Source organism: Chionomys nivalis, chromosome 9, assembly GCF_950005125.1.
Source record: "Chionomys nivalis chromosome 9, mChiNiv1.1, whole genome shotgun sequence".
Classification (NCBI taxonomy): domain Eukaryota; kingdom Metazoa; phylum Chordata; class Mammalia; order Rodentia; family Cricetidae; genus Chionomys; species Chionomys nivalis.
Window position 1 is genome coordinate 25,878,421 of NC_080094.1, and position 17,579 is coordinate 25,895,999.

At 54.1% G+C, this 17,579-nt stretch overlaps 1 protein-coding gene across 1 annotated transcript; it reads right to left on the bottom strand.

Annotated features, from left to right (window-relative positions):
• Nucleotides 1–404: 404 nt before the first annotated feature.
• On the bottom strand, nt 405–14,247 carry Scrt2 (scratch family transcriptional repressor 2). The gene is made up of 2 exons (XM_057781326.1): nt 13,696–14,247; nt 405–3,057 (listed from the first exon to the last, which is right to left on the bottom strand). Exons 1-2 carry the CDS (start codon nt 13,826–13,828, stop codon nt 2,273–2,275), a joined length of 918 nt encoding a protein of 305 aa, XP_057637309.1. The 5' UTR covers nt 13,829–14,247; the 3' UTR covers nt 405–2,272.
• Nucleotides 14,248–17,579: the final 3,332 nt, after the last annotated feature.

Here is a 17,579-nt window from a genome sequence, read left to right on the forward strand (position 1 = left end):
ACGCCATCTTTTCCTGTGGATCTTTTCAGCAGCTAATTCTTTAAATTAATTGCCTTCTGCTTGAGTCTAAGCCCCTGATTTAGCATGGAGCTTGTTCTCACACTGGGTAGACAACAGTCCAGCACGGGGTGTGGTCACAGAGGCTGCAGGTGGGAGGATGAGGACTGTCACCGCGACCTGTGCTCCTCAGACCCCATTGAAGACTGTGTGTGTTGGGGGTAGGTTGTTCCATAACCGTCACTGGTGGAACATTAGTACACTGTTCCGCTCTCAACCGCCCCTCCCAAGGTGTGTGGAGGGAAAACTTATAGGCACTACGGGGAGAGTCTAAACGCGGGTCCCCGTCAAAGGTCTGGAGGCACTGGTGAGTGGCCAAAGTCCCTTTAATATCCCTGAATTGCGTTACAAGTAATACTGCTGAAGATGGGGAAGGAATAGGGGTGGGGATGAGTGGAGGGTACGGCAAGGGAGGGGCTTAGCATGCATGGGAAATTATTGCTGTCAGAAGTTCCTATTTACAGGGTCAGCACCCTCCATAATTGCTTCTGGTGACCCCTCTCTCTCTCTCACCATCTCTGCAGCCTCCCTTCCAGGAGCCTGGGGCAGAATGAAGCTCCATCCCTCGGAAGCCCCAGAGAGGGGCCTGGAGCGGTCTGCAGTCTCCTCCCTCTTTTGTGGCTAGGGGGAAGGGGGAGGAGGTCTGAGTGTCCAGGACTCTCGTCCCCAAAGAGGACACAGAGGGATGCGGGTAGAGGCGTGTGCTTAAAGCAGAGGGGGCCGGGCCGGTGCGCGCGGAGGTGTGTGCTTCGGTCCTCGCCCGGGCATGCAAAAGCGCGGTGGAGGAGGTAGTGGTGGCCAATAGGCGCCTGGCTGGCAGTCCCGGCCCCTCTGCCCGGGAGAGTTGCATAGTCGTGGCCGGGAGAGAGCAGCACTTCTCCCGGGAGCAGGCCAGAGGCCCCAGCGGGGTCCGGGGCTCAGTCGGTCCCTGGAACCTGGGGTCCCTCTGAAAGAGGAATAAATAAGAAACAAAGGAGGAGGGTCCAGAAGGGCTTCCTGGGACCGGAATGGGAGGCTCAGGAGGCCGGGGACCTGCCCCGAAATAGGACCTTCTGATGGCCCCTCCCCTGCCAGCTGTGGATCAGCAGGCTCCGCTCCCGCCCCCATTTCTCCAGGCCTCACCCTAAGGAGTTCAGGCCTCTGATAAGGGTAGTCTTCTCCCCAGACCCATAGGGGAGGAGCAGCGAGCTATGGCCTTGTTGACCCTGCTCCTTGACTTCCCAGTCCAGCTGGGGAAGCCAGACAGTCCCTGGGTGAAGCCAAGAGATTAAATAGAATAATAAATAGATAAATAAATAAATACACAAATAAATAGCTGAAGGGGCCCTGCCAGATGAGGAGTAGGGTCCATGGGTGAGGTGCAGAGGTGAACCTGTGGTCCTGGGGTGAGGGAAAGTGCTCAGATAATCCGGGAAAGGTGCAGCTCCCTGCCTGAGGCCTAGGCAGGAACTGTCCTGGGGTAAGAAGGGTCACCTGAGAGGGCAGAGCCCTGGGCTGCCTCCCAAGTCTGTTCCCAGCTAGGAAAACTGAAGAATTGAGATCTACTAGAGGGAAGCTGGAGAGAGCAGGGAGTAGAATGGCTGATGAGATCCAGGAAGACTAAGGAGGGTGGAAGTGTCAGGTAGGACGTGTGAGTGGCTGGACCTAAGGCTTAAGCATCGAGGGGCTCAGGGGTGGACAGGCAGGGGGCTCCAGGAGGGGTGAAGATTAGATTCTCGGATGGACACGCGCGTACACACACATACATACACACACACATACTCAGCAGAGAGACCCAAAGGATCGGACTGTGTGGACAGGGAAACTGAGGCAGACAGGAAGTCAAGGGTACATTCGGGTTTAGAATGAGGGCTCCAACAGAGGAATGACTCAGCTGAGAAATGAGAAGAAAGATCTAGTAAGGAGCACAGCTTAGAGTCGGGGCCGGAGAAATTTCCAGCACAGGGACCCGAAGAGGTACGGACCTGGTGCCTGAGTTGGGAGCCTTGAAGGCCAGACTTGGGGTCAAGGTCCGAGTGGTAGCCAGAATGGATAATGCGGGTGGGCGCAAAGGGGGAATCTGGTGCAGGAAATTGAGTGATGGGCTTGGTGGGGGACGAAAAGAAAATCCTGGGTCAAGATGGGGTTCACCCTCACCCCGCCGAGGGTGCAGGCAGGGGAGACGCTAGACTGAGGGGTGGGAGAAGCCTCTGCAGGCACCCGGCATAGCGGAGGCTCAGCTGGCCGGGTCGGCGGGGGGCGGCGGCTCGGCAGCCTTGACGCATGCGGCCTCGCAGTGCTTGTGGAGGTAGGACTTGAGAGCGAAGCTCTTGTCGCACTGGCGGCAGCGGTAATGCTTGAAGGCCGAGTGCGTCTGCATGTGCGCGCGCAGGTTGGAGCGGTCGGCGAAGGCCTTGCCGCAGTGCGCGCAGCCGAAGGGCTTCTCGCCGGTGTGCGAGCGCATGTGGCCCTGGAGCAGCCAGGGCCGGGAGAAGGCCTTGCCGCACACGCCACACTTGTGGCGCAGGTTGTGCGTGAGCACATGCATGGCGAGCGCGGGCATGGATACGTAGGCCTTGCCGCACGTCGGGCACTTGCGCGCCAGCTGGCTGTCCAGGCTGCGGTGCGTCTGCTTGTGGCGGCTCAGGTTCGACGACGTGGCGTACGTCTTGCCGCACTCTGCGCATGCGTGCCGATGCCCGCCGCCCGCTGTCGCCCCCGAGCGACCCGCGCGCTCCCCGCCGCCGCCGGCGTCGCCCGCGCCTGCCGCGTCCCCGCTAGCCCCGGCCCGGCGCCTCCGCGAGCGCCCGTCGGAGATGAAGAAGGCGTCCATGGAGTAGCTGTCGGTCACGGCCGCCTCCCCGCGGAAGTAGCGCGCCGACAGGCTGGACTGCGGGCTCTCGGGATCGCTGTACTCTTCCGACGCCGCGGCCGGGTATACGGGTTCGGCGGGCGCCAGCTCCAGCCCAGGCTTCTGCTCGCCATCGTAGCCGCTGGGGGGCAGGCAGTGCCCCACATAACCTGCGGGTGACAAGGAGGGGAGTGAGGATGTGGGAGATGCTGGGGCGGGGGTGGGGGTGGGGTTCCCCTCATGCCGCCTTGCACCGATGCTCACCCAGCCGGCCTGCCCACCCGGGCCTTCCTGGGTGAACCTCAGTTGGTGAAGAGATTGGCTCGGTTCTGCCCACTTGGCCTTCATTGTCGCAAGTGTGCACAATAGTGCGCTGGAAGTAGCCTTTCATCTCTCTAGGTGAAGAGATTGAGGCATAGGGGGCAGCAAGCAATCTAAGTTTGCAGAAGCTCTGCAGTCTAAAGATGCCCATCCCCACCCCCAAGAATTATTTTGCCTTTTCACCTCTGTAACATGCGTGAATATAAGTCTCTGTTTTATTTTTATTTTTTTATTTTAATATTTTGTTAGAGACCATGTAGCCCCGGCTGACCTGGAACTTATTTTGTAGTTAATTAAGCTGGCATCTAACTCACAGAGATCCTCCTGTCTCTGCCTCCTGAGTGCTGGGACTAAAAGCATTCGATACTACAAAACAGCTTTTGCCTTCATCGAATTTCAGAGGTAGGAGAATCATCTGAGCTCAGGAATTTGAGGCCAGTGTGGGCAGTGCAGCGAGACCCCCATCTTTAAAAATGTTTGCTTTGGCCTGGCAGTGGTGGCGCACGCCTTTAATGCCAGCACTTGGGAGGCAGAGGCAGGAGAATCTCTGTGAGTTCGAGGCCAACCTGGCCTACAGAGTGAGTTCCAGGACTGGCTCCATAGCTACTGAGAAACCCTGTCTGGAAAAACAAAAAACAAAACAAAAAAATGTTTGCTTTGAATGGAGTTTGTAAGTAGACACCCAACTTAAGGGTTTTTGACAGAACCCAATATAAAGTGATAAACATGTAAGTATTAAGCACTTACCGTCTGTCAGCCTGGACTTTATCCTTTACAAAGGCTAACTCAATCATCATAGGAAATATAGTTCCCATTACACATGTAAAGAAATCGAGAGTGCACAATAATTGCTATGTAAATGTTAGCATTATAATTACACTTCTTTTCTTTCCGCTCCAACAGTGCTTCGATGAAGCTTGTTTGTCTGCCTCTCCCACCACATTGCACTCGAGTTCGCTGGGCTTGGGTCTGTGTACTCCGCCCTGCCTGGCACACAGCAGGTGTGTGACGAGTGAATGTGGCAGAAAGGAATCAGAGCCCGAATAGACTCCACCCTCCAAGAGGACTTACACAGTCAAGAGTGTGGCGTGTAATCACTACACCAGGATAGAGAGCCCTTGGTGTGTGTGTGTGTGTGTGTGTGTGTGTGTGTGAGAGAGAGAGAGAGAGAGAGAGAGAGAGAGAGAGAGAGAGAGAGAGAGAAAGAGAGAGAGAGAGAGAGAGAGAGAGAGATGCTCACTCTCCACCTGTTCTACTGGAGTCTGGACCAGAAATCCTGTCTGTCTGTCACGTGTTTGAGAGACTGCTGTGTGGGCAGGGTAAGGCTCTCTCAGGGGACTTGGAGGGGCTTCTGGAGAGCAGGGGCCACACCATTTGTCTCTGACTCCCATGGCCTCTTCTGATCTTAGTGTTTTCCCTGGGGACCCTAGGGGCTGGGCTCCTCAGAGAGTTCCTGGCAGACATTGAGCAAACTTATCATCCAGCACTTAATTACCAAGCGTCCCCACTGTCCTTTGATTCCAGAGAACAATAGAGGTTAGGCCCTTTCCCCTGCTTTCACAGCTGAGGAGCTGAGGAGTGGCATTCCCATTTGCCCCTCTCCTTCTGACCTCTGGGACCTGTAACGCCCCTCTGCCCAGGGCTTCCCCCATGAAGGAGCAGCTGGAAAAGGGCTTTGTAAGCGTGATTCCAGCAATGTCTGGCAGGCTGGGCACTTTGGCCAGCTTCGTTTCCCTTAAAGGGCCTGGCTGACTATCTCCAGCCTTCTGCCTTTTCTGGCATTTGGGATGATCTCAGGTTGAGATCTGGACACACCGCTTCCCAACACTCCTAGTGTGTGTCTGTATTTCTCTGTCCTGTGTGTGGTCTGCACAGGAGCTGCTGCACACAGAAATCACTGGGGAGTCAGAGTGGGTGACTCAACAGTAAGGGACTCTGTGGTCAGGAGCAAGGGGGCAGTGGTGGAGACTTAATTCAAGAGTAGGGGTGACTACCCTGGAAGCACTCATCCCCCTCCTGTCTGCTTTCAGCTTGGAAGGTCAGACTGCCCATGCCAGGAGTCGGTCTGTCACTTTGTCAAGGGCTTGGTTGTTTATCTGGTGGTTACTCCAAGACCTACTCCAAGACTACTGAGCTGCTTGCTGAGCATGACCTGGTGCCAGGCTCTTTTCTTCTGAGTCCTCTCAAAAATGTCTTCCTGACAGATAAGGAAACCAAGAGTGGTGGGACCTGCGCATGGGGTGGAACCAAGAGTGGAATCCACTCTGCGTGTTCCCTGTACCCTAGGGAAATGGCTGGGCCCCTCCAGTCTACAGGACCCCAACAATGGTACCCAGTAAGTGCTTGTGAAGTGAATGTAATCAGGTGTTTACCAGTTAGCCTGGCTTACCATCCTGGCAGCCCAGCTGTCAGCAGTCCTGTCTGCCTGCTTTTGGCACAGTTCTGCGCCTCACAGGGCCCCAGCCACGGAAAGGGAAGGGCGGTTTGATGCCAGAACAGGTACTAGCAGAATGACCTTGGGCTAGTCATCTGCCCTCCTGTGCCTTGGCTCCCTGTAAATGAGGTAGGGAGTGGTCGTGTGATTTGGTCTGATCATGTGACCAGCATGGTTCATTACTTACTTGTTATTTGTTTGTTTGTTTTTATTTTTGAGACAGGGTATTACTGTGTAGTTCCGGCTGTCCTAGAACTCATTACATAGGCCAGACTGGCCTAGAACTCACAGGGATCCACTTGCCTCTGCCTTCTAAGTGATGGGATTAAAGGTGTGTGCATTACCAGGCAGGGACCACCACTTTGTATGCTCATAGTAATGGATGGTGACATACTGGTTAAAAGCATAACTTGGGAAGCAGTCTGCCTGCATGAGGCTGTGCCGTTACCAGTCCCAGCTGTGTGGCTGTGGTGGTTTGAATGAGATGTCTCCCATGGGCTTAGATTTCCGAATTTTCAGCCCCAGTTGGTGGCACTGTTTGGGCAGGTTTAGGAGGTATGACTTGGTGAAGTGTGTCTGTGGAGAGCAGGCTTTGAGGTTTCACACCTCACGCCATTTCCAGAATGCTCTCTCTGCTTCATGCCTGCCATTGAAAACGTAAGTGCTCAGCTTCCTACTCCAGCCGCCACACCGCCACTGCAGTCAAGGTCTTGTATCTCTCTGTGGCCATGAGCCCAAATAAACTCTTCGATAAGTTTCCTCATTCATAGTGTTTTTCATATCATAGCAACAGAAAAGGAAGCAGTGCAGTGACCTTGGTCCATCAGATCATACCTCAGTCATGTCGTTCCCCCCACCCCACCTTTGGAACCGAGCCCAGGGCCTTGTGCATGCTAGACAAACACTCTGATACTGAGTTACCTTCCTGGCCATAACTGTGTGGCCTTGGACAAATTACTTGACTCCTCTGTATCTCTGCAACGTCAGTAAAGGACCCTCACTAGATGTTAGGCTCTGTCTGAAGTGTTTTGCATGAGTGACCATTCTGTCCTCACAACAGGACACCAAGTCCCAAGGAAGTGAAATGACGTTAGGGCTGTGCCTGACTCTAACTGGATTTTTTGTGATTTGGTTTCCTTGGTATCCATCTGGGAGCATCTTGCTGCTTCTTTCTGGGCCTCTGTTGCCTCTTTGGGGTTATGTAATTTCCCCATCATATTTTGATGAAAAAAGCTAGTGCGTAGTAGGAGCTCAACTCATGTGGTGCCCTCTGCTGGTGACTTGCAGCACTGCACCATCTTATCCTGATACAGAGCCCTATGGAAACAACAGCTTCTCACTTGCCTAGGGATACATACGGGATTGCCTTCAGGACCAGCTCCATAAGCCGATGTTAGTGTCTATGAGATTTAGCATAGGAACACCATATGACGACACTTTGCTTAACCATGTCCAGATTGGGTGGGTTTTACTTTGTGACATTCATTAGCCAGGTTGCCTAACCTCTGGGTTCAGCATGCGTGGGAAGAAGGTTGGCTAGGATGCATGCAAGACTCTTCTGTATTATGGTGGAACCAACTCCTGTGTGATGCCCTTTGTCCCCTCACATCTTACTCCTTCATACTCCCCATTCTCTTTAGAGGTCTCCTCCTGTGTGACACTGGGCAGAGGGTTCAGGATTAGCCCACCTGAACTCCACCTGCACAAGGGAGTTTCTCATAGAAGCGAATGAGATAACGCATGTACAGCACTCGGGCCAACACCAGGCACACGGCATCCAGCCTCTCAAGCCCTTGCCGTTATTATCCCTATATTTTCTGGGGATGTCCAGAGACATAGTGTCTCAGGCTGCCATGTGACCTTGGACAAGGCACCTAGCTTCTTTGGCCTGAGCCCTGGAAGATCCTTTGCAACACTGTACACCAGGCTTTGAACCTTAGCATAGAACTACTCAGGGCTGGGCTCTAGAAGAGTGCCCTCCAGCTGACCAGCAGAGCAGACACTTGGCTCACTCCCGGCTCCTGTGCATAGACTCTAGCTGTGTGACCTCAGTTAAATCCTGACCCTGAAACCCCAGGGACAGGGACCAGAAGAGCCTCTGCCATGATTGTGGGGAGTACTCAGGTGGCGGGCATGCCTCCTGAGAATGCCTGAGAGTCTGCATGCTTTAGACTGCAGCATCCATTTCAAAAGCTTCTAGTGCCACAGGAGTGATAGGAAGAGAAATTATGAAGATTTACCTGCTGGGTCCCCTGCACATTGCCTCATGCACCTGCTTGACCCTAGGGTCTAAGAGGAGGACTCATAGTCCTACTGTGTCTGCTAGCTCTGAAGTCAGCACCAACCAGCCCTGGGAACAGCTGTTAAAGTATGCCAGAGGCCTGGTGAGGGCAGAGGACTTGGCCAAGGTCACTAGACAGGTAGTCAGGCTTCAGGACCAGTATTTCTTCCAGAGCACCAGAGAGAGACTGGAGGCCTATGGGGAAGGGAAGAGAAGCAGCTGGGTGGGGGTGTCTCCCAATAGTGCCACCCAGTTGGCCTGTGTCTCATAGGGTATCGACGTGATGGACTGGGGAGAAGCCGTCACTCTGGAAAAAAGAGCGGCTCTCTGTTCATCTTTGTAAATGATACTCAACAGTAGTGACTCACACTTACGGAGCACTGACTGCGTGTGAGGCCTGGGCTGAGGCTTGATGTCATTAGCTCAAGTCTAAAGTCATACCCTCCCACACCTTTCTGAAGAAGCTGGAGCCTGGAGAGGGACCTTGATCCTCCCAGGGTCACGGGAGCTCTCATCAGAGCCTGCCTGGTGGCCGCCTTGTCTTCATGGAGCCCAAAGCTCTTTTTCCTGGTGTCTCCCAAGACTGCCAGGGTGCCAAGTATTCTCCAGGGAATTTCTAGCCCCAATCCCACCCCCTTCTTCTGAGATGGGCAGAAGAGGGGGCTGCTGGGTTCCTGGAGAGGGCTCATCCTGCTGCAGTGGGGGCCGCGGGGATGCTGCGTGGGTATATTTAGAGCTATTTCTTGCTGTGCCAGGGCCTCAGGCCTCAAGAATCAGCGCCAGCCAGCTGAGCAGAAAGCCAGGTCTGTCAGCAGCAAAGCAGGATAAAAATAGTTTCTCCTGTCTGCTCGCAGAGCTGGGCAAAGGGGCTGGGTACCTCCCCATCCCCCTATTATAGCATCTTTGTTAGCTGTTCCCTGGGCACTGGACCAGAATGACACCCACCTTCTCTAAAGGCCTGGCAGCTGGTACATCTGTACATCTGCCCACAGGGGTGCAGGGGGCAGAGTGAGGGGTCTGGCTGAACACAACCAGGGCTGCAGAGCCCGGGGCCGATGCCCACTGACCCAGGCCCAAGGGGCTTCTAGAGAATTCCAACTCTCCTCCCCCACCCTGACTCCTGAAATTCCCTATGTTCTGGGCTTTCCTGACAGTGACCCAGTTCCTGTGTCTCACAGGGAGGCCCATGGCTCCGTGGGAATCAATAGGAAGGACTTTGCGAGGGGCTGTGGTGTTGGGAGCAGTGGCTCAGGGTCCGGAGTTACCAGCACTGGCTGCTGAGGCCGCTTCCTGCTCCCCTCTGCTTGTCTGGTTCTGGGCTTCCTGAGTACAGGTGCACTGCACACAGTCTACCTTCTCTTCCGCGTTCCTCATTCCTGCCCTTCCCTTTCTCTGCCTCAGAAGAGTACAATCAAAAGATTCTTTTCTAAAGCCCCTTCCCCAGAGACTGGCAGCAGACACTCACTCCAGGAGGAAACACCAGGAAAGCAGGCCCAGGGGCCTGGGACCTCCAGCTTGCCCAACAGCATCTCAGGCTACCCCCCACCCCCGATAAGGCCCCAGGCTATGGGCCCTAGAGCACTCAATATGGATGTATGTCAGGCTCCATCATCTTTAGATCCCAGGCACCCTCCCTGCCTTTTTCCCTCTGTAGATTGCAGCAATTCTTCCAAGCTGTCCTCTCTTTGCAGGGTGAATATGTGTGCACGTGTGTGTGACCCCAGAGACCTTGGGCCTGGAGTGCTCTCCTGCCCTCTCTTGGGAATCATGGCTAGCTTCTGTCTCCCTTAGGGACCCAGATCTCTCATTCTGGGTGGGTCCTACTATTCCATATCCCTACTGAGCCCTGATAGGGAAACTGATTCTTGAGTCCCCAGTCAGAGCTGAACTAGGGCATGCTCAGCTACTCCATCATGACAGAGAAACTGAGGCTGAGGAAGATAAGCTAAAGCTACCCTAAAAAATTCTACCTTAGGCAAGCTTGAGATGATCTAGAATGACCTTGGACTGGAAATTGGACCTAGACCTTAGTCCTGGACCCAGAATCTTGAGCTGGAGCAGTTTCTAGGCATTGAATGTGCTCTGGATACCAGACCTGGTCCTATAAGCTTAGGCACTCACTTTGGACCTAGAGTCTGGGTCTACTCCTCAACCTGAAGTTGGATATAAACATGGGACCTGGACACGTACATGTCTTTAACTTGGACCTCAGCTCTAGACCAAGATCAACAAATGGTTACAAACACATGGGCCTGCTGTGTGTTCTTGGGCACCCACCCAGCCTTCTCTGGGTTCCCTCAGCTGAGGGATTTGGGTAGTCCCCTGCATCCCCAGATGGACTTTTTGAGGTGTGGGAAAGATAGGTCTATTTAACTGGGTTCCCAGGCCCAGCTCTGGAGCGACGACTCGGCGCCATCAGAGGCAGTGAAAGGAAGTGGAAGCCGGTATAATGTGGTCAGCTAGATAAGCCCATGGGTAGGATAGGAGCGCTCTTGAGCCTGCTGGGGGAGACTTAATGTAGCTGCAGAGGGCAGACAACTGTGTTATTGGATCGGCATTGATCCCTGTCTGCCAGGAGGGTGCACTCTGAAAGGGTGTGGGTAGGACAGGGCTGGGGTAGAGAGGGAGGGGCCCTGGCTCCCAGCTGGAGGTCAGAGGCATGTGTGAGGGGAGATGTCCTTGGCAGGGGTCCACAGAGACCACTGATGCGCAGACAGTAAGCAGCTGCCTTGTCCAAACTGCAGAGTCCCAGCACAGAGCAATGGGCTCTGGGACTAGGAGGGTGGGCTTGGTAGAGTTGGAGGGCTAGGTTTTGTGGCGAGGAAGGAGAATAACAGTTGGCACTTCCGAGAGATAGATCTATGCTCAGAGAAACCCTGGGAACAGAGAGAAGAGAAGGTTCCATGGAGGTCACCAAGGGGAAGAAGGCTTGTTGAAAGCTGGGGGACTTAGGACTTTGTCTCTTTTCTTCTATGAGCTCTGGAAGACTCTGTCCTGAGTTCTTCCAACTTGGAGGGGGTGTCCCTTCTCTATTTGAGATTCTGTAACCCTGGAGTCAGTCTAGAACCATGTACACAAGATGTTTACCTTTATAGGCTAAAATGAGACTAGAAGAGGGTGGGGGAGGGAGTATGTGCATGTCTGTGATGTGTGTGGGGGGTGTTCTCCAGGAATTCTCTAAAATTCTTAAGCACTCCCAGAGATGGGGGCTCACCTCACTTGGGGTTCTCTGCCATTATGAGAAAGCCTATTCCTCTGGCTTCTGCATCCACAGTTCCCTCCCTCCATGACCCCCACCTCTAGCCTCATCCTAACCCTGAAGCCCATGCTGCAGAAATAGCTTGTAAGAGGATCTTTCTAATAACTGGAACTCCCTCCAGCCCCAGGCCCTCCCTTCTTCTTCCTCCTTCTCCCTCCATCCCTCCCTGTTTCTTCTCCTCTCCCCCCTCCTTTCTTTCCCCTTGTTTACACAGCACACTTACACACGCTGGGAGAGGGGGAAAATCGTCAGCTCAGCAATTTTTCACACTTCTCTCAAATGCTCAGCAAGGTTATTTCCGGCAGAGCGGAGAGACAACGGGCCACCAGGAGCCAGCAGGCTCTCTGAGGACCCTCAGAACACTTACCCACTCAGGGAGCCCTCATTGCCCGGTCTGGCCACACCCCATGGAGGGAGGAGGTCCATGCAAAACAAGACAGAGTAGACCCTATGTTTTCTAGGTGAAAGGCTACACGGGCCATCCTGATTTCCACACTAACCATTCATAGCAGACAGGGCAAGACGCCTTTACCACGAGGCAGCTGGCACAGACCTAATCTGGGAAAACTTTGCCTCTCAGACATAGTGGGTGAAGAGAGCCCCAAGGAAACCATGACAGCAGATCCCAGCACCCCCTTAGATTCAGTGTCTCTGACATCAGTTAACCTTCCACGGAAACCGAGCTTGTCAAAGTTGGAGGGATGCTTAGTACATGACATCTAAGCTCTTGCTTGCACTGCTGGGGAGGCTGAGGACCAAAGAAGGGGAGGCACTTGCCCAAGGTCATCACAGATCCAGAGCTACTCTATAGAGTCCCAAGCCAGGCATGTAGCTAGAGCAGCTCCAGGCTTTCCCAGAGGGCAAGGAGTTGATGATCTGTCTCTTTAGGAAAGGGACAAAGGCAGGGGCAGTTCTAGGGTGCTATACCTGGTGGGACCTCTGTAAAGACACCTCCATCTCCATCTGTATTCCCCATTATTCATGTGGGGGTCTATCCAAAGCCTGTTTGAACAAAATTCAAGGCAAGGCATTTCTTGCCTCCCTCCTGAGCAACAGCCTGCAGTTTGGCTGTGAAATTCTCTGGGTTTCTTCAGTTGGCCCAGGGACAGGATCAAGGGGGCCTCAGGAGAGTTTTATGTCAGTCTCCTAAGGGATCCTATGGACCCCAAACCCTCAGAGACTTCACTTCCTTCACACCAGCTCCCCGCACATGTTCCCCAGTCTTGGCACAACTCCAGGTCCACCCTCTGTCCTGCCAGCCCTTAGCCCAGACATCTCCTGGGCTTCTGCCTTCTACCCCAAGGTCCTGGAGGTTAAGAAAAGAGGACAGCGGAGTGGGAGGTGGGGGCAAAGGAGTGGAGGGCTCTGTGGGTAGCTGAGTGGAGCCAGAAGCTGAGGGGCTCTAAGAAGCACCCTGATGGCTGCCTAACTTCTGTGACCTTGATGAGGTCACAGAGCGCCTTTGCTCAGCACCTTCTCTCACCTGGCTCAGCAGAGTGCTGGCAAGTAACTGAGCGCTTGGAAGTCTCTTAGGAGTTGCCCCCAACCTCCTGGGTTCCTGCTTGCCACTTCCGTTCCCAGTTCAGACTCATTCTTAGTACCTTGCTCTTGTTCTCCCAGCCCTGTGATGTCAGAGGTCTCATGGACCAAAGCGACTCCTCCTTCCCAGACACCTGTCCTGGTGGGGCTGTTGAGTGCCATCGCGATCCATCCCCTTGGTGAGAAACAGTTTCACAGACGCACCCTTCTCTTGATATCTGAATGTCACTCCCTTTGGGGTTTGAATGACCTCTCTTGTCCCCCAAGCCCTTCTCGCTTATAAGAACTTGCTCTAAGAAGAGATGGGGAGTGGGGGTGGAGCAGGACATAGAGGGTTTCAGAGGAGCAGCAGGTTTAGTTGTTAGGGGTGAGAAGCCGGAGAGGACGGGTGCAGTCCAATAGACCAGAAGGCGCCCTGGGGGAACCCCTTCCAATAATCTCATCTTTTGAGTCCCTAGGACAGGCCCAGCCTTTGGCAGGCATGTGGCAGAGGGTAACAAAAGAGTTGGAGAGAGGAGGGCTGGAGAGCACTTGTCTGGCATTGCCAGGGGGAGTATGGTTGAAGGGAGGCGGGGTGCGCCCACTTTCCCCAAAGAGCCAATCTCCTCTCCACAGGGATTGGCAGTCCTGGTCCCTTACCTTCCCATCAGGGATCACACAGCCAACCAGTCTTCCTCCTTCAACACTGAGAGGTTACTCCAAATCGCCCCCACTAGTGTTTTAGGGGTGTCCTCTCTCTGTCACCCCCTCACTCCAGCCGTATTCTAGGGTCACAACTTTCAAAGTCCCGGCTGGCGGGTGGCTGCGGGATTAGTCGACCCTGCCACTTTCCTTTGTACGACCTAGCCCCAGCCCCGCCCGGCAGGCCCTCAGGAAGTCCCGGGGGTGCACTCGGCCTGGGACGTCTCCTCTGGGGTTCCCTTCTGTGACCCAAGTTGGGGAGCTCTCGCTCCCCTCCCCTAGGGCCCACTCACCGTTGTCCCCCGGAGGCCCGCGGGCGCCGGGCAGCACGTAGGCAGTCTCCAGGGGGTGGTAGGTGGGGGCTGGCACCCCGCTGCACTGGAAGCCATCCGCTTTGATCTTCTTCACCAGGAAGGAACGCGGCATGGTGCCGCCGGGCGGGGGGCTCGCGGGGCACTGGCGGCCCGGTGGGGGAGGCAGCCGGCCGGCGCGATTGGCTGGCGGCGCGGGCTTCAGCACTGGACAGCTCCCAGCGGGCGGGCCGCCGCGGAGCCGACTGGGTGGCGACGGCCGCGGCTCCGGCTCGGGTGCCGCTCGGGCGCGGCAGCGGCGGCGGCGGCGGCGCGCACACTGACGGTCGCTGGAGCTGTGCTCAGCACTCCGGCTGTCGGCTTTATATGGGACGCAGGCTGGAGGAGATCAGGTGGTCCCCCAGCAATGGAACTGTTCAGCGCTCTAATCCATCAAATGTCCCCCAGGACAATCGCTCCGCACACGTTCCCCTGAACCGGCGGAGGGGGCAGGCCAGGCGCAGAGAGGAACGAACAGGCAGGAGGGGAGAAAGTGAGAGGGACACAGGCGCAGAGAGAGAGAGAGAGAGAGAGAGAGAGAGAGAGAGAGAGAGAGAGAGAGAGAGAGAGAGAGAGAGAGAGAGAGAGAGAGAGAGAGAGAGAGAGAATGAGAATGAATCAGAGTCTGTGCGCGAATGTGTGTGTGTGTGTGTGTGTGTGAGAGAGAGAGAGAGAGAGAGAGAGAGAGAGAGAGAGAGAGAGAGAGAGAATGAATCAGACAGTGTGCGCAAATATGTGTGTGTGTGTGTGTGTGAGAGAGAGAGAGAGAGAGAGAGAGAGAGAGAGAGAGAGAAACTAAGAGAAGGACAAAAAGACAGGAGAGAGAAACAGACAAGAAAGGCACAGGGAGAAAGTGGCAACACACACTCAGGCACCCGCAGGAGAAAAAGAGAGGTCAGGACATAAAAAGGAAGCCCCCTCCTCCCCGCACACACCCTCTAGTGGATGCGAAGAAAGGGGGAAAAGGTGCGAAATACAGGGAGAAGACAAGGAGATTGAAGGGTAAGCGGCCCCGCGCAAGTGGGATCAGGCACATGGGGACTCGGGGAGGGGGATGAAAAGAGTGAACCGGCCAGCCACCACCCTCTGTCTGTAGTCGGCTCCCTCTGCCCCAGTTCTGAAGTGGCAGTGTGGATGCCCAGATTTAACTAGAAGTCTCCCTGCCCCCAGCTTGGGCTCCTACTAGAGCCCCCTGTTGGGTTTGGGATTCAACTTTCTTTTTCCGAACTGGTGGAAGGAGCGGCTCCCCCATGCCGATGCCGGCCTCACTCAGCGGGTCCTGTTCCAGTGCCTAGCTCAAACGAGCGCTGCGAGAGGAAGTGAAAATCGCCCAGTAATTAATTTCCCTGCTGCCGGGGGGTGGTGGTTTTGACACATCCGAGGCTGTGTCTTTCCCTGAAGCGGGGGAGCAGACAATAGAGACACGTGGACTGAGAAGGGAGAGAGGGGAAGGGAGGGGGAGCAGGGCTCCTGCTGGAACTCTTTGCGGGTCAGCTCCTTTGTCTCTGGAAGGATCTAAGCAGACCCCCCCATCAAATCCTAACCTGGGGGAGCACCCACACCTTGGAAGGACCAAGGAACTGGAGAGCTCAGTCTCCTGCTCAGAGGCAGCCAGGCAAACCCCGGGGTGGTAGATCAGCCAGAAAAATGTGGGGTAAGGTCAGTGTGCCAGAGACCCAGCACTGGACTCTGGGGATGCCGGCCTCTTCCTGGCCCATATCATCTATTATGGATGCAAAGTTGATGGAGTGGGGATGTCCTTGGGGACTGGGTCCTCCAGTGCCAGTTGGGAGTAAAAGACCAGGTCACACAGCCAGCGAGTCAGCAGCGGTTTCCAAGGTACCCTCTGGCACCGGGAAGCCAAGGTCTATGGCAGCCCTGAAAGTGTGGCTGAGAAATCTCCCAGTAACATTTGGGGACCTGGTCTTGCCAAGATTCTGCATAATCTTGTTTACCTCCTAGTCATACTGCTTTCTGTTCTGTTCTGTCCCTTGGGACTTTATTTTATTGTTGTTGTTTTTCGTTTTGTTTTGTTTTGCTTTGGCCTCAGAGAAAGCCCTCAACTCACAGTCCACGTTATTATCTTGTGCTCCAGACTTAAGGAAGCTGCTTCCAGCTCTTCAGCCTGGCTACCCTCTTGGTCTCTGTGCAGGATGAGAGAGTGTCCTTTACCCCAGCTAACCCTACTTGTCCTCAAGACTTAGCTGAGGTGGCATATCCTATAGATGGTGGCCTTGATTTCCATTATTGGGGACAAAGCCTGCTTGCCCACCAGTCTCTGAGCCTGTGAGGACAATGACTGCCCATATCTGACACAACATACTTTTTTTTTTTTTTTAAACAATGTGTGCCTGGGTTTTCCAGCCCTCTATATAGCTGTAGAATCTTGGGCAAGTTGCCCAGCTGATGTGTGCCTCAGTTTCTGCATTTACAAACGGACATAATACTTGTTGCTGACTCAGGTGTTGCTGGGCACATTGTCGGCCTATGAAGGATTTAGACTGGTGATTGGCGTGTAGGAAGTCCTCAGTCCACTCAGGGTCTGTACGGACAGCTGTGCCTGGAGGGCCGAACGCTCATTTCTCACGTTTGTGGATTAACACGGAGATAGGCATTCCTAGTCTCCACTGAATGGACACAGAACGGGGGATGCTTAAATCAAAACTGTCCTTTCAAAGAGGTGTTTGGTGCTGAGAGGGTCCTAACATCAGATGTTGGAGGCTGGTGGGTCCTTTAGACAAGGAGCCAGCAAAGGTATCTTAAGAGAGGTGACACTTAAGCCAAGATGGAAGCCAGTCACGGGAAAACCAGGCAAAGACAGGGCCAGGAGGTATCCTATGTTCAAAGGCTTCTGGGGCAGCAACAAGCTTGAGCGTGTTGAATGACGAGAAGTGGGAGGTGACAAGGCCAGGTGGCAGAGGGTTCTCGCGAAGCCCAGAATGAGTGATGAATGAGTGCTCAGCTGTGACATTGCGCCAGAGACTAGATGGCCTTGTCGGCTGAAGAGTAGCATTGACTTCCTGTCTAGAAGAAGCTATCTGTATGCTGTGGCCCTTATTTGTACATGGCTGTATACTTGCTCTGGGCGGGGTCTTGGATTTCCTCTATTAGTGTCCAGGGCACTGAGGACACACAAAACTCGTGGATGCCAGGAGGTCCAAGGGTTTCATCACTCCACTCTCCTGTCTCAGAGATGTCAGAACAGAGCCCAGATTGCTTACCAAGGCTCCAAGGGTCCACAAAGTCTAGGAAGGAGCTGGAGCTGGCCTAGCCTTCATCAGGATTTTCCCTTGGACAGACCATAGAGTGGCCCGTGCGTTCACTGACCAGTAAAGCCCCCACAGAAGTGATATATCTATCTCAGGCTGCTAGTAGCCAGCTGAGGCTAAAATGCCAGACCTTTAACCTCATTTGGAAGGTGACATGTGTGTCTTTGGCAGACGTGATGGGTGGTTTTGATTGTCAACTTGATGTGATGTAGAACCACCTGGAGAAAGTCTCAATAAGGAACTGTCTAGATCAGCTTGGGCCCTGATAGTGCCTATGAAGAATTTCCTTAATTGAATTAATTGATGTGAGAGAATCCAGCTCACTGCAGGTTTGGGTCCTGGACTATATACTCGTGGAAAAAGTCAGCTGAGGACAAGCATCCACACATTCATGTCTTTCTCTGCTCTTGACTCGGGTATAACTACCTGCTCCAAATCTGCTTGCCTTGACTTCCCTGTAATGGCAAACTGTAACTTGGAATTCTGAGCTGAAATAAACCTGAAATAAACTCTGTGTGCATCAGTGTTTTGCCTGCATGTATGCATGCACACCATGTG

Coding starts and splice junctions, on each gene's coding strand:
- Scrt2 (XM_057781326.1), bottom strand. CDS start 13,828: ATGCCGCGTTCCTTCCTGGTGAAGAAGATCAAAGCGGATGGCTTCCAG. Junction 3,058..13,695: donor CGGGCCTCCGGGGGACAACG/GTGAGTGGGCCC, acceptor TGTCACCCGCAG/GTTATGTGGGGCACTGCCTG.